General features: G+C 38.5%; 1 protein-coding gene across 1 annotated transcript; it reads right to left on the bottom strand.

Annotated features, from left to right (window-relative positions):
* Positions 1 to 1,851: 1,851 nt before the first annotated feature.
* Positions 1,852 to 18,346, bottom strand: CRNKL1 (crooked neck pre-mRNA splicing factor 1; the record flags this gene model as incomplete). Its single annotated transcript, XM_084247571.1, has 14 exons — positions 1,852 to 2,019; positions 2,920 to 3,168; positions 3,604 to 3,705; positions 5,041 to 5,280; positions 6,646 to 6,726; positions 7,318 to 7,377; positions 8,154 to 8,345; positions 9,024 to 9,194; positions 10,328 to 10,506; positions 12,401 to 12,567; positions 13,005 to 13,163; positions 14,268 to 14,359; positions 15,469 to 15,621; positions 18,296 to 18,346. 14 exons carry the CDS (start codon positions 18,344 to 18,346, stop codon positions 1,852 to 1,854), a joined length of 2,064 nt encoding a protein of 687 aa, XP_084103697.1.
* Between the last annotated feature and the right edge of the window lie 2,060 nt (positions 18,347 to 20,406).

A 20,406-nucleotide genomic window follows, 5' to 3' on the forward strand; every position in this document is an offset into this window, starting at 1 on the left:
AAGTGTTATTTTTACATTGCGATCATGATCACTGATTTCTTTTCTTATGCATTTATGCAACATAGACAAGTAATTCTAAAGACCTGTAAGAGTAGTAACGTAATAGCATTTTGACCCATTTTCATCATATCCTTTACTGTGCATACTAAGACAAAGGACTTAAAATCACAAGTGCTCCTTTTGCTGACTAGATATACCTAGAACTAAACAAACCTATTTGTCACTCCACTAGCTAACATTGTTCCGGTGACTAAAGCAGTGAGGCTGAAAACAGGTCTACCGTTGATCCTAATAATTCTTTTTTTTCCTGCTCTTTGATGCTATAATTTTTAAGATAAAATTTAGTAACACTGACTAGCTTTTAATTCCTTTGGGTGAATAACTCTTGCAAACTTAGTATGTTTGCCCAATTAAACCTGCAAATAATGAATTCTCCAGTTGTCATAAGTGAAAAAAATCTTGAAGATTCCATTTTAGTCACATAGCTTAGGCTCTGAACAAAAGAAAAAGCAGGCTTGAAAAATATAGGCCAGGTTAAATGACACGATCAGATCAGTTAAGACTTTTTTTGCTTGAGAATGTGAGCAATGTATCACCAAAGACATCATCCTTGTGCTACTTTTAAGTTTGATTATTTAGCATGAACATCTTAGGTGTTTTCCACATGTTCTAAACCAAGTTGTTTTTTTTTTTTTTTTTTTGGTTTCTCAGGCTTTTATTGAGCTTTTACATGCAGTGCGGCAACCGGGTACAAGGGTTAAGTTGTTTTTAATAAGGGTAAGTTTTATGTGTCAGTTGTTAGGGGTAGGTACTTTCTACTGCAGTGTACTGGGAGATGTTTATTGGTATTGAGACAGAAAGGATTCCTTACCCATTATGTTTGGGAAACATACCAGTATTGTTTCTAGTCATTTGTAATGTAGAGTAATACATCATACCCTCGGAGAAACCTAACTATAAAGATTTATGACTAAGAATGCCTAACTAATCTAGGTTTCCCAAATTTATTTGAGCATGGACATCATTTTTCACAACGTGTATTAACTATTCTCTAAACAAGACATACAGAACTCAACCAGTTTGAGAAACTAATGATTATAGCATAAATGAAATTGAACTGAAATGTCTTTGGTAAAAAATACTTTGTTTAGTAATATAGTAACTCAATTATTTTCCAATTAATGTCTTCAAAAATAATAATAAATGATCACTATTAAGGAGGTAAGGATATGTAGAAATTAATCCAAGCACATTTAATTCTATAATGAATAAGAAAGTTGCTGGGAAAATTTTACTGAGCAATTACTATGTGCCAGGTATATTCCTTTTATCATTTAATCTTCAAAATGAGTTGGCAATATGTGATTCAATACAGGAATGAATAAACTGAAAATAAAGGTTACATTATATCACTAAGTGGCTGAGAAGGGAATGGAACTCAAGTCAGTGTGACTGAAGACATGAAAAAGTTACAGGTCTCAAATACATAAAATACAAAGACAAGCATGAGAAAGTATACTTGAAAGTTACTACAGACTGTAACTTCAAAACTTTTAGAAAAGGTTCTTTCAAAAGTCAGCAGTTCCATCTAAAATAGACAAAATTAATTCATTTCCTAGTGCATGTTATGGACAAAAAATTGTTTGGACTCATAAAAAAGTCCAGCAGTTTAGAAAATTCCCTTACTTGCAATTCCCATCCCAAACTCACCCAAGAGCATGTAAAAGTAATTTGAAAAGTAGTTTCCAAAAGTCCAATCAATTCATTAGTGGTGAAATATACAAAAACTTAAGAGTCACAGGAGTTCCAAACTATTTATAAAAATAAAAACATTTATCAATATGAACAAGATCAAGATTCACTCTCATCAATGTCCTTATCTGGATCTTGCTCAGCAGCCTCCTTTTCCTGTTGCTGTTTCTTCCAAAGTTTGGCCATGGCCAGGAGTTTGAGGTTGGGTTGGTTGGCAGCATCTTCTGGAAAGATGTAATCATAGTATTCTTCCCAGCCTGCATCAGACTGCAGAAAAAGAATAAATAATTAAAAGATAAGTTAACAAGTGGCTGAATATACACTGCAGTTAAAGTAGGGAATTGTTCACTGGGAAAGCCAGAGTTCCAATTCAACTTATCTTCATTTTACAAAACAACATCAAGGTCTACTACAGAAAGAACAAGAGCTAGACATTGAAGACTGGAGTAAATAAGCTACTGGATTGGTGTTGCTGCAATTATAATTCAGTGAGAGCTAAAACCCTGATAGAAAAAAAATTCTAACAGTCACATAATAAGCACAGCTCCTTTAGAGTCAACCAAGATAATATCTGGTGTCTTCCACTCCATCATGCAATCTTATATTTTAAGACTGTAAATTTTTAAAGATTCACTTAATATTACCCAGTAGTGAAAGTCACAAATTTGTGTATTATTCTGACTGGCTTCCTATACATCCCTACCTTCAATTAGTCATTAATATCACTTACTAAATATACTCTAATTCCAACTTCCATCACCACTTGCTTTCCTTACAAAAGCCCCCAACAGGTCCTCCTCTAATCTGTGCTCCTCTTTTCCCTCTGCAGGAGAAGCTGGCAACTGGTCATTTAATGCATTAGAGCCTTAAAGCCTAAGAACCCTTCTCTGAACTGGCTCCTACCTAAAAGCTGTCATATTTTCCCCCATGCTGACCTTCCTGCTTAAAGCTCCCGGAGGTCCTGAACTCAACCCCCTCCCATTCTCCACCTCTGAGTGATCATACACCTGTTCTGTGTTGCCATTTGTAGCCAGAATGTCTCCCACTTGAGGCTGCTCACTCCCATTCTCAGATTGCACAGATGCCAATTACAAATGCAAATTTCAAAGTTGGACATATTTCTGCTTATTTGACATGCAATGCCCAGTTCCAGGTCTCAGTTCTTACCCCATCATCAGCCTGAACCTTTCTCCTCTTTTTGACTTTCTCTGGCATGAGTTTGTCGACTCTCTCCTTATCTGATACTGTTCCAAATTCATCTTCAAAACTTCGCCAAGATTCTAGCAGCATAAGTCTCTCTTCCTTTTCTTCACAGTTTCTCATAGTTTTGTTAGCCTCTTCGTAAATTTGTCTACATTTAGTCAAACTTCCTTCTTTCCCGGAAGACAACTCGAACTGAGCAAAACTGATCCATACCTTTAAGTGAAATTATAGAATCAAATTAATCCTGTCACCCAGAGACAACAATAATAAAGCTAGTTTCCTGTTAATGACATCTGAACATACAGATTTGTTCTTCACTAGCATTCCAAAGAATATACCATACTGACTATATATATAATTTAATAGCAATTTTGAAGCAGTCTGCTTCTATATTCAACTAGGTGTTGGAAATATTAAAATTTTTAAAAGAGCAACATTTATTCAAGCCTGTGACATCCAAGTCAACCACTCACAGTATAAACACTGACTTGGCATAAATGTAACATTCCAAAGTCCTCTGAGACAGGTTCTCTTTAAAAGCAAGGAAGTCATTTAAAATACAAATTTAAAAATCACTTATAGAAATAGTTTCTTCCTCAAGACTGCTGATTCAAGCAAAATTAAAGAAAGTATCAAAGCACAGGATACCTTGACATGTTGCGTCCGCTGAAGCAATCGTCGATAAAGATTTCGTGTTCTTTCAGTTTCTTCCTGTTCAATTTCAAAATCAATATATGATTTCCAAAGAACCTAAGAAAGATAATGTAATAGGTCAGTCTTGACATTAATAAAGTATCATATCCCTATTCCAACCTAAGACATTCAGGAACCTAGGACTTTTATTAACAGTTGTAAGGACAGATGCATGTGGATAACATATAATACGGGCATTTACAAGCTAGGCAAAACTTGGTTAAAATTCTAGGTTGTGAGATAAAGGGCCCTAAATTCAATTTTTAGCATTTTTTAAATGTTGAACTTATCAAGAACTGAGGAACTTGCCAACTCTCCATGGCACTGTCATGATCCTGCTACATGCAACTAAACTTGCAGGTAGAAAATAGCCTAGATTAGCCAGAATATGTCAATTTCTCCTATGTAAATTTCTTTATATTTGAATTCAAATAAAGCATTCAGTGAACAGCTGCCTTCCTGCTAGGTATAGCTTGTGAGGGCACAAGATTGAGAAAGACATGGCTGGATGACTAGGAGCTGGCTGGCAGACTATGAAGGGGCTGAGGCTGACTCATGAAACCAGCAATACATAAACCCCTCTTAATGCACTGGGTGGGGTTCACGCCCTTACACACAGAGTCATATTACTTTACGATTAGCCAAGTGGCTGGGAGAATCCATAGGCTCCCAAGATTCAAATTGGTGCCTGAGCTGTGGTTTGGTGCCACCTTGTGGCTCAGGTTTAATCCTACCGAAGGATGAATTTGGGTCCTGTGGCAGGTTGGAATTTGCAGGGCAGTGGCAGCTTCCATCTCCCTTATTCTCCAGATGGGTTTGCCTGCTGTCTGTTTCCTTACCTGGCCTCTGCTGTCCAGTCCCTCCTCACCGCTTTAGTCTTCTAATTGAGAAAGGGTGGGGAATGAGCCTCTCTGGTGGCTTAGGGGTTAAGTCTTAGTGCTGTCACCCCATGGCTTGAGTTCGATCCTCAGTCAAAGAGCTAACCCACATGGCGCCGTAGACTCTCCTGTCTCGTCCACTTCTCCCCTTAGCAGATTTCAGTAAAAATCTGCCTGTTCTGCTCCCCACACTCTCAGGTGAATCCTCTCACCCCACTGCACCTCTGGCCTACGTCCCAGTGCTTCTGCACAAAAAGAAAAAAAATGAAAAAAAACAGAAAGGGAGGGGAGCCAGTCACCTAACCCATTATATCCCAGTTCATCCTGGGTATCATAAGGAGGTTTTGCTGTGCTCTGACTAGAGGGTACTTCCCCTTACCTTCCTATCCCCCAAACAGAATCTAAGTCCTAATCTGAGTGGATAAAACTGTAATTTAGTTAGATACTTCAATACTCTAAAAGATGGTCACCTAAAGGAATATTAGGTAAGTGTCTGAACAAATTACACTCTCACCTCTGGCATGTCTAAGCGTGGCTGACTGATGGCTAACTCGTAAATTGCCCGGGCTCTTTCAATATCGCCAAGTATAGTCTCTAGTTCTGCAAATTTAATCCAAGAAGTACAATTTTCAGGTCCAAATTCCAGGAACTTCTCATAAAGCTTCCGGCATCTGTCAAATTCTCGAAGCTGTAGTTCCAATTCTATGTAACCTTTAAATAACTTGTTCTTCGGACATTTGCCTATCGAAGTTCCCTGAAAAATAAAATGACCAAACCATTGACATATCAGTGGTTTCCACTTGTGCAGACTTCATCGACCTGTCCTAAAAGCTGTTCTCTTTGAGCAAGAACCTTGTAGAGTTAACATGGCAATCTATTCTTGCCCTCTGGTATTACATGTTGAAGCTGGTTCCTTACAGAAAGTGAAAGGAACCTCAAAGCCACCAGCTGTTGAGAGGGCCTGTACCCACTGGCGTCTATTCAGGAAGAGACAGTGTTCCAAAATGTTTGGATTTTACTCAGTTTCCCAGGATATCCTTGGAGATATAAATGTCAGATATTTAAACCTTCCAGTAAGTAAAAACATAATCAAAGAATGGAAGTTGCCCACAGCCTGGCTGACACTAGCTTATCAGAAAGCTAACTACTCAAATATAATACAGACATACCATGCTTTATTGAGCTTTGCAGATAACTGCAGTTTTTACAATTGGAAGATTTGTGGCAACCCTGTATTGCCATTTTCCCAGTACCATACATTCACTTTGTTTCTCTGCTCTATTTTATATACATTGTTTTTTTAGATATAATGCTACTACACACTCTGAACAAACTACAGAATCTAGTGAAAACCTAACTTTTCTATGCACTGGGAAACCAAAATAACCTTACAACTTACTTTATTGTGGTGGTCTGGACTAGAATCTGCATTACTCTGAGGTATGCCTGTATTTGATCCTATTAAATTTTAGAACAATTAGTAAGAGGTAAGTGCATTCAATACACCAAAAATTTACAAAGGATCAGATTACTAAACTAAAGAACTGATCTAAGATGGAATTCTATCTAAAACCAGATCTTTTTAGTCTGACCGAAGAGCTGGTAACTACGGGTAAATTTTGAATGTTAAAACAGAATGTTAGTTTGTCCTAGCTGATAAAAATAATTTAAGCGTTATTACCCAATTTTTCCCCAAAGATCATGTGTTTTATAATGTGTTTCATGTGTTTATAATGTGTTATGAAAGCATGATATTTCTGTTGCTTTCTTAGGAGGAATTATTTAGAAGGAAAAAAAAAACTTTAAAACTGGGGGCCTCCCTGGTGGCTCAAGGGGTTAAGTCTCACACTATGAAGCTATCCACAGCCACTGCAGCACAAGTTCAATCCCCGGCCAGACAGCTGACCCACATGGTTGCAGCAGACCTCTCCTATCTCCCCTGCTGCTCCCCTCAGCAGTGTATTTCAGTCAATCTGCCTGTTCTGCTCTCCACTCTGTCTCTGGTAAATCCTCACACCCTCTGCACCTCTGGCCTGTACCCCAGTTCTTGTATGCATAAATAAATCAATCTTAAAAAAAAAAAAGCTTAATCACACATCTTGACTCTTTCTTTACTTACCAAAGCTCTTCTGGCAAATGGTAAATTTTTCTGTCTTATTTCAAATTGTGCATACAGTAACCACATTTTGGCAAATGTGAACTAGAAAACAAAAGCACAAAATATCTAGCTTAAGGAACTCATTTCCATGAAACTGAATTGTTAAATTTCAGTGAACAAAAGACCACTGGCAATAAGATGCCCCTAAATTTTCAGAGCTAGGATGGATAAAAGCAACTATGATATAGAATATTTACTGTAATGCACAGGCCTACAACCCCTGCTACACCTTTATTCTAGAAGGTAACACGGTCAGCATTTCTATTAGTTTCTGATGTTAGGAAATGTGGCAGAGATAATGTCTCAATTACTTTCAGAAAATGCGTATTTGGCATGCATGGGTACATCCACTCAAATACTGTAGTCAACAAACACTATATGTTGTTGCCAGCACATGCTGTCTTCTCTAGATGTGGGTCATCCTCATTCCAATGATCCACCCTCCTCTGAAATTCTACATGTAGTATTCTACCTGTATTATTCATTTGGCACTAAATACAGGCTAACCTTTCAACTAGACTGAAGCTGCTTTCAGAGGCAAAGAGCGTATCTTGTTTTTATTCATTTTTTCCATGGAGTAACAGAAGCAGAATTTTGATATGTTTAGAACAGAACACTTAAGATTAAATGTACCTTTTTGTGAGGGATTAGTTCCAAAGATGCTTGATATACCTGTCTTGTTCTTTCGGGATCCTGTAACAGAATAAGTTTTCACAAAATATTGGAGTTTGTTTCTAGTAATGATATTTTTCTAGCAACAGTAACTATATTTTTACTAATACTAGTAGAAATATACATCCCAACAATGAATATATTTTCCCAGTATTTCTACCAGTAACTATATTTTTATTAATACTAGTAGAAATAGACATCCCAACAATGAAAATATTTTCCCAAGTTGCTATTTTCAAACCCTGATTCCATTTATGATCAAAAGTGAACTACCTTTTTTGGCCATCGAACTTTGTTTTAAGAATCATTAACAATATAGCCATCAAACTGAGAGCTTCTCTGTAGGAAAGCTTTTTGCCTGACAGCAGAAGGAAAGAAAGATGTTTTATAATTCCAGACGAACAGCAGAAAGTTAATTCCTTCCTGTTAACTTATATATGACCAATTTCTGAAAGTTTCACTTCATCTTTACAAAAAGCAAAAATACACAATTTAGCTGTGATCCCTGTTCATGAGAACACCCAGGGAACTCTGTATTTAAAGGACGGGATAGTTCATTTTCAAGTACCAAGTGATACCTTGTGTTTCAAAGTTTACAAAATAAAACATTTCACCTGTGCCCACAAAAGGTCTCCAGAGTTTAAAATGTTGTAGACATCAACTATAACTATGGCTGAAGAGAGGTCTCTAAGAATTTAAAACTAAATTTCTTTGTTTTAAGAACTGTATATATTCGTTAATCCTCCCAATAGGGTGAGAAACCCATAACAGCTAACAGGTAATTCCATTTTTTTTACCTTTGCCTCCAATTCTTCATAGAGTGCATAGTTGACCCACAGGTAGATGTAGCGCTTCCAGTGTCTCTTCTCTGGGATGGGCGGGACATTGGCAATGGCTCTTTCATAGACTTCTCTCACAGTTTCTGCTTCTGCGTCACTTTCCACCAAGCGCAAGTAATCAAACCATGCATCATAATTGTGTGGGTTAGCCTAGAAAACAACTGGTTTTATAAATAAAATCAAAATCTCTTAAAAGCTACACTTGTTAGGCTATGTGAGCTGAAAGAAGGCAGCAGAGTGTCTTTCCATATTTTGGCAACTTTTTCTAGATTTTACGCTTAGAGATAACATTTCTGAGATTTCACAAAAAGAATGCTGAGCACAGACTGTGAGGCCGGTGTCCCATAGCAAAGCCCCTTTCACCTACGACCACCACTCCCAAGATAATTACTCAACAGACGCCTATTTTATAGACATACTTGCTTAGAATTAACTACAAATCATTAATATCTTTCCTTTAAGTAGTTATGCTAAAAGGTGATTGGTATTTGGATCAATCTCTGACTCTTCCCTCTTCATTCAAATATGAGCTCAAGTGGATCTCAGATTTCTTTTGCTGAAGTTTTATCTATAGTACATGATCAGTAATCTACAAATTGGCTTTTAACATGTTGAGTAGCAGTGCAAATTCAGGGGTGTGTTTGCCTTTTCTATCAGCCTGGCTTATTCCTACCTATCTGGAATAACTACCAATTTATTACAGACACACCATCAACAGTGTAATTGCTACTAACCCTAAGCTGCTGCTATTTATTCATTTTACTGTAGCCAGGATTGGCTGGCACATCTCAACTAGCTGTAGGCTTAAGGCTCTACACCAGCACTTGCCTTTACTTCTTCTTCATACTGGAATCTCCTTTTGCTCACGATGATGTCTTCAATACCCCGTCTATCACCAAATTTCTTCTCAAAGATGGTATAATTTTTAAAGAGTTCTTGGGCTTCTTGTTTTGAAATTTTATCCAAGGCATATTTGTAGATTACTCGTACCCTTTCAAACTAAAAGCAGACAGAATGATTATCTTCTAAAACATGATATTCTCATTCTAGTTCTGGGATTATGCTATAAAACATTCCTTGTAAGCTAGATTTTAAGGACTCAAAATGTACAAAATAACATTTTTCTTCTCCCTTTTGTAAAGAGTATTTTAGTCAAGATGGACTAACACCCTCCTTGGAGCTCCACACATATTATTATTACCTAATTTTGCTAATTGAGGGCATCTGCGCATCTCAAACTGAACAGGTCTAAAACTGGGCCCCTGATTCTCCCCACAGATCCTGGGTCTTTCCCACTCTTAATAAGCAACACCTCCCTCTCCTTGCTCAAGCCCAAATTCCCAGCAGTCCTCCTTGAGTCCTCTCTTTTCCTCATTCCTCACATTCACTGCTTCAAGTTCTGCTATTTCTACCTCTTCAACACAGCCCTTCACTTTCCCTATCCCCGCTGCCAATCCATTTTCATTTTTTTTTCCTGGACCATTCCAAAGTCTGCTTTCTACTTTTGCCAGCACACATCTCCCCCTGTAATCTCCATGAATTAGCTGGAGGAACTATAAAGTATAAATTATATCTATATCACTCTGCTTCTTCAAACACTTGAATACTTCCCATTAGCCTTGGAAGAGAATTTGAAGTCCCTATTAAGATAGGTGCAGACCCTGCATTTGGATTCTAGTTTATCTCAAGTCTGTATTATTTAAGCTACTTTAAGGAATTAATTTCCAAATATAATATGGAAGAAAAGAACTGATGAATATGTGAGAACTCCTTATTTCAAATTCTGTTCTCTATTCTGAAAGCTCTGCACTTGTTTCCTAGGCTTATTATTTGTAAAGCCTTTTGATCAGGATACCAAATGACTCTCAGCTTAGAGACAATAGTCTCATTCTAGATATGAGGACTTAATTTTCAAGAAAAGCACAACAAAATCAAGAGAGTTAGAACACAACCTATAATCACTCAGTTCCCAATCTGCAGCATAGCCACAAATGTATACCTTGAGAAGAATGCTTTTATAATTTGTAAATATTTTCTACAAGGACAAGACAATGGAAATGAACTCAATGTGCACAAGAAGTAATCTTCTCTAAGCTGTTTTGCAGATAACTAAGTTCTTTAAGCTTTCTTACCTCTTTCTGATTTTCTTCAAATTTGGCAAAGGCAACATAGAGGTGTTCATCCATATGTTCCTCTCCAAAGAATTCGACAGCTCTCTCATAAACTTTCCGTGCATGAGCAAAATAACCATGTTTTTCTTCAAAGCGGGCATACTTGATCCAGTTCTTAACATCAGGGTGCACGAGAACAAGTGCAGAGGGAATTAAGGAAACGCCAGGCAAGACAATACTGGTTTCTTAAAATAAAACAAACCAAAACCCAAACCTCCAACAATGTAAACTACTACTTTAGTTGTGATTAAAAATGCATCAACCATGAGCTCTGTGGAGGAGGCCGTGTCTTGTTCATCTCTTACTCCAGTGCTGGAACTAGAATTTAGTATTATAGTAGTAGATACAAAGAAGAGTTTGGGGTCATAACAATGCTAAAACTGGGACTCCCCACTGGCACAGTGGGTTGAGCACAGCACTGTGAAGCTGTCTGCAGCTTCTGTAGTGCCAGTTCGATTCCTGATTCCCACATGGCATGGCAGACCTCGCCTGTCTCGCCCACTGCTCCCCTCAGCAGTATACTTCAAATGTATGGAAAGTTCTTAGCAGTTTTGGGCCAAAAGAATGTCTCAGTAAACTCTACCTATTATATGCTCAATTACATTAATACTTACATATTAATGATTAAGTAAAAACCATCATGTCACAAAACTGCTAACTTGAGTCAAGTTTTGAATTACCATTTTATTACTTAATTGCGTATATTTACTTTTAACCTGCCCTCCTTGAGGAAATCATTAATTTCTAAGAGAGTAACACATCCAAACAATGATATTAAAAGAATTGGTTCTGAAGCTGCTACTGTGACCAAATCTTATTTTCACCACTGAGATCTTGGACAAACTACTTATATGGCTCAGTTTTGTTATGTGCAGACTGGAGCAGTCTTGTGTCATAGGACAGTCATGAGCATAAAATGACAATATTTGTAATGTGCTTACAACAATGCCTGCCACACAGCAAGTGCTACAAAAACTTTTTGTTAAAAGAGTAATATTAAAATGAATAAGATCTTAAAATAACACAATAAAGTTAATTTTTGTTATTTGTGGTCATGTCTATGAAGTCACTATGATCACCTAGAGAATACCAAAACATTCTGAAAGGGAAAAATAAGCATATATAGCTCACACAGGTTATAATCATAAATCCAAAAAAACAACTAATCCTGGTAGGTTCTATTTTCTGTATGTTATAAAACAGAAAACAAGGTTCAAAAGTGTGAAATGACTTGGCTGAGGCAGCCCCATAGAAGGGTGATAGAGAAGGGATTCAAAACCCATCCCACTGGCCCCAGAGTTGGAGCTTCTTGAACTACATTGCACTATTCCCACAAGTCTCCACTCTGTATGCAAGCAGAGGCAAGGCAGACTGTTCCTTGTTTGTCCTCAGCTGGGACCATATACTGGGGACTCCAATTTTTTATCACTCTGCTCGCTTGTCTGTGAATAACCACAAACATGGCACAAATACTGATTTGGGGGTTATAAGTACATTTTAGCAAGTAGGATTCAAATATGGACATAGTGAATAATAAGACTAGACTACTTCAGTTGCTAAAGTTCCATGTTATCATCTAATTTTCACAATCAGCTCACAGTAGTAATTTTTAATCTCAAAAACTGAGTATGCCAAGGCCCAAGGTTCACAGGAGTGAAATGACTCAGGGTTACATGGCTATGGCTAGTAAACAGTAAACCTCTTGGATGGATCCAGAAACAGTGTGAATCACCAACACAAACCCGAGAAGAGCAGAACTGGCTACAACAGTCAGAGCTTTAGTATATTATTTCCACATGGCACCAGAGCATTAGGGCCAAACATAAAGAAGTTCAGAGACTCAAACAATTACCCAAACTATAAACTTTTATTCTAACTGAATTCCCCAGAAAATGCGTAGCTTGTGGAGCAGATGAAACATGTATCCTTGACTTCTCAGGAAACATTAATGTGTCCTGACCATGACTACACTGCCTTGGAAGGCGCAGCACCTGGAACCACAATGGAACCATGCAGACTTTGTCCAAAGGATATATCTTTCATAAATGGTGCGGGCCCGATCCACCTCCTTATATCTCAGCTCGAAGTTGATGTAGGAATGCCAGGCTTGCTCCTCAGGCTGCCATTCCATCCAGCGCTCAAACACTTGACGGGCACCGGCAATGTTTCCCAGCATCTCCTCCATGTACGTGTACTTGTACCTTTAACATAATCACCCAGAAATATCTGGCATTGTCAAACAGACTGAAGGGAGAAATGATCTTTGGCAATTTCTTATTCTAACTTTGGTATAGGGCTTTTAGGGCTTTTTCTTCTCTAAAGGTTAAACCAACCGTATTTTCTAATTAAAATATAAATGTAAAAAGGAAGAACATTGGTAAAAAAAGATTTCCTTCTTAAAAACTACTTTGGTCAATGAAAAGTTTCTTATTAATAAAAAACTGCAATCAAAGCTTTAGTTACAATTACATAGCTAATAAATTTAATACAATGGGATATTAAAATGTATATGTGTAAAATAAAAGTAGGGTTGAAAATTAAGCGTACGTAATCATTACAACTCTGAATAAAATAATACACAAAAATGTGAACTTTTCTAGTCTACAAAAAGGTGGGAGTTATTATATCAGAAACTTACCAGAACTGGTTGACTCGTGGTAGGGTAGTTATGGCCCGGTCCCAGATATTTCGGGCATGGTTGACCTGGCGATTCTTCATTTCCATTTCTGCATATTTCAGCCAGAGTGTAATATTTCGATAGTCTACATCTAAGGCACGCTCGTATATGGATCGAGCCCTTAAGAAGCAAGATTTGGAGGGCATCAGAAGTAGTACACACAACACACATAACAACTATTTCACACCACTTACAAGCGCCCTGTTTTTTTTATAGGTGTCAATCAAGAACCAGGGTCTACGCATAAAAATGTATGGAGATAGGGTCTCCCCGGTGGCGCAGTGGTTGAGCACTGGGTTGTGAAGCTGCTCGTAGCCTCTGCAGCGCCAGTTCGATCCCCGGCTGCTCCCCGGCTGCTCCCCGGCCACTGGAGGAGGGTCCCACATGGCGCGCAGACCTCTCCTGCCGCCCGCTGCTCCCCTCAGCAGTGTACTTTGGTCCTTCTGCCTGCTCTGCTCCCCGCTCTGGCTCTGGTGAATTCTCTCACCCTCCAGCACTTCTGTCTGTACCCAGTGCTTGTATAAATAAATAAATAAATCTTAAAAAAAAAAAAAAGTATGGAGATAAAAAAAGTATTGCGATATACTGATGCTCTCAGGAGAATCACAAAGACTTAAGAGTAAGACAAACATTTATGTAATTATAATGCAATGTGATAAATGTTATATTCAAATTCTGCACAAGGAAGTAAAGGGGAAGAAATAAATATTGGTGGGAAAGGCTAAGCAACAGAAAACAAACTCCAGAATTGAGAATTGAGGAAAATTCTAAACTAAGCTCTCCAAGGTGGGCAGGATGGGATGCCATTTTAGGCCAAGAGAACAGCTAGGTGTCACAGTGAGGAGACATGATATGGTTTAGGGAGTGGACAAATATATAGGGACAGCCAGGGTAGGGGGTATGCAGAAAGGCTGGGCAACAGGGCCAGGTGATGCTTTTTAACTGGTCATTAGTTTTCAGTGTCATAATTTTTATCTTAGAAAATCCTAATGTAGGGAAAGCAGTTGACACTGTACTTCTATGACTGTAGAGTGTGCTAGAGCTGAGGGCCACCTATAGAGCCTATGCTGCTGCTGCTGCCAAGACTAGCCTACCAGAGTGCCCCTGAAGCTCCACAAAGGAACCCTAAGAACCCATATAATGAACTTGGAAAGTTACTAACTCAGACACACTCTTACATTAACTTACGGCATCTTTATACACAAAACTATACAGCAATTTTACCTTTGAATCTCCTTTAAGCTCTCTTCCCATTGTGCGTATTTTATCCAGTTACTAATCACAGTCCTGTTTTTTCTTATGTTATCTTCAAAAGTCTGAAGGAAAGCAAAAAAGGTCACATTAAAAGGCAAAATAACCAAAAATGATATCATCCTTTGTCTATTAATCTTGTACTAAAAAGTTTATTCATTTTCTTATGATTTAAGCGATGACATCCTAGACTCTTTAAGAAGTAAGAATCCCATTAAAGGCTGAGGTCTCAGGTTTCTCTAAAATTTCACATGCAGATAAAGAGAACTTCAGATATAAAGAATTACTAGCAGAACTGTGGATAACTTCTCCCTATCGCCCATGACAGCTGATACTTTACTATATGCTATTTGCTCCTAATAAGAAAATGTTTAACAAAGTTCTCTAATATCCCAGAATTTCATACATAACTCAATGAGGATAACTAATAAGTACATACAAGAGGATTAGCAGTTTAAAATAATCCCACATTCTTGGATGAAGAGGTCAGATCAAATCCCCAAGACATCTCTGGGGTCTTCCCCAGGTCTTAACGTAGCACAGAAGATTGTTCAGAGAGAAGTATTAATGAAAGTATTGCTAAGCTCCCCCTCTTCCAGCTATGAGTTCTTCCACCTGTTAATTTGTCACCCATCTTTGACTCAGCACCAGAAATTATGTCTCAGGTGTATTTAACTTCTTTGTACTTTATTTATTTATTTATTTATTACGGTGTATTTATTTATGCATATGAGAACTGGGGTATAGGCCAGAGGTGTGGGGAGGTGAGAGGATTCACCAGATACAGAGTGGGGAACAGAACAGGCAGATTGAGTGAAATATACTGCTGAGGGGAGCAGCGGGCAAGACAGGAGGGGTCTGCTGCTCCATGTGGGTAGCTCCCTGGCAGTGGTTGTGGACAGCTTCATAGGTTGCATCTTTAACCCCTTGCGCCATCAGGGAGGCCCAACTTCTTTGTACTTTAAAACAGATAACTCACAGTATACTTTATAAGTTCAGCAAAATGCAGTTTATGGTAACCAGAAGTTATATTACTCAGGTGGCTGGAAACACTAACCTCTTCTTATCTCACAGTCTCTCCAACCAATGTGGAACTCATCAAGGTCTGACCTAAAAATTCTTAACAATATTAACAGATTGAAAGATATACAATGAAAGACACATATTGACTGACCTTCCTTTTCCTTAGTTTGTAATCATTTAACTCTTCTTCATCTGTGATCTTCTGTTGTGGTGGAGGTGGAAGAAGCTCAAGTTCTCTTTCTTTAGCTTCTCTTAAAAGTTGTTCGGCAGTTATCTGTACCTCAGCTGGGGCTTTGTTTTTTACCTTTTAAGACAGAAGAAATTCTACTTTTAGTACTCTTCACACAAGATTTAAGAAACAATTTTTAGGATGTGACTTTTATAAGTCTTACTACAAGATACCCACTTATAAGAAAATTTTATTTTCTTAAATCAATGTTGATTTTTGTACAGTATTTGATTTCTCCTGTCAGGTGTAGTCCCTGTAGTTCTCCCATTGAGGTAATACCCACCATCACCATAGCCCCTTGTGCTCCTCCCTCCCCTGCTCTGCCCTCTCCCTCCCTATTCTCTGCTTTTTGCCTCAAATCTATGGTCAGCTTGCAAGTTTCAACTTTTTTTCCTGACCCTTTGTTCAGTTTTCCTATGTTCTACCTGTAAGTGAAACCATTCAGTATTTTTCTTTTTCCTTTTTATTTATCTCACTGAGCATAATCCCTTCTAGCTCCATCCATGGATCCATGGTGCTGCAAATGTTAAGAGTTTTATCTTTTTTAGAAGGGAATGGAGGCATTACACTCCCAGACTTCAAACTCTACTACAAAGCCATAATCATCAAAACTGCATGGTATTGGAACAAGAACAGACATACAGACCAATGGAATCGAATAGAAAATCCAGAAATAAACCCACAGATTTATGGTCAACTAATCTTTGACAAAGGAGCAAAGACTATGCATTGGAGTAAAGAAAGTTTGTTCAATAAATGGTGCTGGGAAAACTGGGTCGCTACATGCAAAAGAATGAAGCTTGACCACTACCTCACACCATACACAAAAATCAACTCAAAATGGATTAAAGAACTAGACATAAGACCTGAAACCATAAAATATATAGAAGGAAATATAGGCGAAACACTACGTGATCTGCACATCAAAGACATCTTTACAGACACATCACCCAAAGCAGTGATAGTGAAGGCAAAGATAAACAGCTGGGACTACATCAAATTAAAGAGCTTCTGCACAGCAAAAGAGACAATAACAAAAACAAAGAGAAACCCCACCATTGGGAGAACATTTTTGCACCCAACACTAATGATAAAGGACTGATCACAAAAATCTGCAAAGAGCTGATGAGACTCAACAACAACAAAGAAAATAATCCAGTCAAAAAATGGGCAGAAGAGCTAAAAAGAAACTTCTCTGAAGAGGAAATGCAAATGGCCAACAGGCATATGAAAAAATGTTCAACATCACTTGCCATCAGGGAAATGCAAATCAAAACTACCATGAGATACCATCTTACACCAGTGAGAATGGCACATATTAAAAAAACTAGCAACAACAAATGCTGGCGAGGTTGTGGAGAAAAAGGAACTCTTCTGCACTGTTGGTGGGAGTGCAAACTGGTCCAACCACTGTGGAGAGCTGTGTGGAGATTTCTGGACCTACTAAACATAGAGCTTCCATATGATCCAGCAATTCCACTCCTAGGTATTTACCCAAAGGACACAGAAACATCAATTCCAAAGAACACCTGCACCCCTATGTTTATAGCAGCACTGTTTACAATAGCTAAGCTTTGGAAACAACCCAAATGCCCAAAAATAGATGACTGGATCAAGAAGATGTGGTACATATATACCATGGAATATTACTCAGCATTCAAAAAAGATAAACACATGCAATTTGCAGCAACATGGATGGCACTGGAAGGGATCATGCTCAGCGAAATAACCCAAAAAGAAAAAGAAAAATACCGGATGGTCTCACTCATAGCAGGAATCTAGAAAACTTAAATAAGGGACCAGGAAAATGAATAACTATAAGAAAGCAAAAATCAAAAACAACAAAAAACTATGAACCAGAGACACTTTTAGGGGGGCGGGGGCGGGAGGGGAGGGATTGTGGTCAGAATGGGGGGGCTGCAATTGTATGGGGAATATAACAATAAAATTTATAAAAAAAAAAAAGAGTTTTATCTTTTTTGATCAGTGAATAGAAGATACGACATGTTCCTAATTCTCTATGAAACTAAATAGAAAAAGAGATGTCTAAAGCCATAGGAAAAAGCCCCAAGGGACAAGGCAGTAAAATTAGCAAGTTTCCCCTTTAAATTAGTATAACTTTGTGGCTACCCAGATAATATTCTCTCTCTCTCTTCCCCACCCACCCTCCAGAACTGAGGCCAGAGGTAGGGGAGGTGAGGTGTGAGCATTCACCAGAGACCGAGTGGGGAGCAGAATAGGCCGAATGACTGAAATACAACGCTAAGGGGGGCAGCAGGCAAGACAGGAGAGGTCTGCTGCGCCATATGTGGGTTAGTGCCCTGGCCCAGGATCAAACTCAGACTGTAGAGGTGATAGCGCCAAGACTTAACCCTAAGTTCCCCAGGGAGGCCCTCAACTAGAGGTTTTGTTGCTTCAAAGATGTATATCACATCTTATTTAGCATTACAACCTCTATAGAATTCTTCCGGTTATGCCCCAAGTGGATCATGGAGTCTGACTTTTCAAGGCATTTCAAGTCTAAGACAATACTCAATAATTTTAAGGAGGCTGTAAGCTTCTCCAGGTGCTGGAGCTGTGCTGTCCAAAACAGTAGCCGTGAGACACTTGTAGTAAGCTCAAATTGAGAAGAGCGGTGTCAAATACAGTGAATTTTTAAGATTTAGTATGAAGAAAAGAGTAAACTACCTCATTAAATTTTTTATACTAATGATACGTTAAAACAACAGGCCCCCTCGTTATCGCCTACCTTGGCCACTTTGGGAATCCGCTGCTTCCCGGCCGCGGTGGAGGCCGCCATGTTTGCAAAAGCCGCGTTGCTCAGGAGAACCGTGAGACTCTGGAGCTAAGACCGCGATGTCACGCTCGTCACCGGCGCGGCCGCGCTCCGCGACCTCCGGACCACGCAGAAGTACCGAGCAGGCTACCAGCGAGATCCCGGAACTGGATGAGGAAGTGACCTCCCGCATGCGCAGTAGCGGAGGCAGTGTTTCTGTGGCAACCCGGCAGCGCGTCCTCTGTGGAGCTAGTAGAGGAACCTGGCGTTCTGGAGTTGTGGGTAAGGTGGGTAGCGCTAACCTGCGGCCAGAGACGTGGAGACTAAGTGCAGGGCGTCAGGGGCGCATCTCTAGGGCAGTCTCTGGGACTGGGATGACCGTGCGAGGACGGATGGATCTGTTGCTTCTTGGCGCTCGATGAAGGGGAGACGGAATCACGCTCCGATACCGAGGGGCTCGAGGGCGGGGAAAAGAGGCTGGTCAGAAAACTACCATTCCCAGAATGCCGAGGGGCGAGTTGCTGCACATCTAGGTGGCCCGGCGCCGCTATGCCTGCTAGGCTTTGTAGTGTGTGAGTTCCTCTGCCCTTCGTTTCTGGAAAGTTGTACCCAAATGATTAAGACTTGAAATAAAAAATAACAGAAGGTATTTTAAATCCAGATAATAGGAAAAAATTAAAATGGCCAACAGACTACTAGCAAGCCAACAAATCTTAGTCAGCTAAACAGATATTTAAAATTTAAATATTTAAAATTTGAGGGTTTTTTTTAGCCTCAATGCCCTTAACTATAAGTAGAAAGACAATGATGTCTTTATTATAGCCTTGCAGAGGAAAAAAAAATCTTTGTAAAGTGCTCAGTAAATGCTAGCTGGTCTTAATTTTGAACTCTCTTCAAAAACAGAAATATTATGTACAAATTGTTAAAGAGAATTTTAAAAATTAACTTACATTTTTAAGAGCAGTTTTAGGTTCACAACAAAATTGAGTGAAAGGCACAGACAATTCCTATATATTACTTCGCTTTCTTGTACAATGCCCCTTCTTTCTCCTATTCCCCCTCCCCCAACACATTCTTCTAGCCTCTTCTCTATCACTGGAGTGGTACATTTGTTACAGCGATGAACCAACAGTGACACATCATTATCACCCAAAGTCCATAGTTTACATTAGGATTCACTCTTGGTGTTATAGTCTATGGGATTTGAGAAATAATAAAATGATGAATATTCAAGTATAGTGTTGTTAGAAAATAGTTTCATTCTCCTAAACATCCTCTGTTCTCTACCCATTCATCCCTCCCTCCCTCCTGTCCCCAGCAGTCACTGATTTGTTTTTTCTGTCTTAATAGTATTACCTTTTTCAGAATGTCATTATCATTGAATCATACAATATCTAGACTTTTCAGATTGACTTTTTTCACTTGGTTATATGCAATTAAGGTCCATGAATTTTCATGTCTTGATAGCTCACTGGTTAAAAGAATTTTCAGAGTTGCAAGTCTCATATGGTATTTGGAAAATAAATTTATGTGTTTATGTATGTAGAAATATCACATCTACCTCTGCAGACAGTGCTTTAATAATTTTGTTGTGGTGATTTCCCAAACTGAAGTCATTTGTAGCCAGTATAAAAAGATTTGCCCAAACTTCTGTATCATATATATTATTATTTAAATGTTTTTGTGAGCTCTTTTAAAATTTTAAATAAATTGAGATCACTGTGATAAAAGAAGCTATTACAGTAAATAAATAGCTATTACAGTAAAAGATACTTATGTGATTTCCCTTAAATTTGTAATTATGCATAATTGATTTAACAAAGCTTAAAGTTAAATACCTCTAGTTTCCTCTCAAAGATACAATACCTGCTTTACTTCTGATCACCGTCCTTTCATCTCACAAGTATTTTTTGTCTGATAATTCCTTGTCACTTTCTTGGGCTAATGGATTTAATTTTTCTAGTCCCCTCATTCACCAAGAGACCGACCCCTCCAAATTCCAGGCTGCAAGGAGGCTTTCAGTTTCAGTTCTCTCTCTCTTTTTTTTTTAAAGATTTATTTATTTATTTATTTATTTATACAAG

This window comes from Talpa europaea, assembly GCF_964194135.1.
Source record: "Talpa europaea genome assembly, chromosome: 11".
Lineage (NCBI taxonomy): Eukaryota > Metazoa > Chordata > Mammalia > Eulipotyphla > Talpidae > Talpa > Talpa europaea.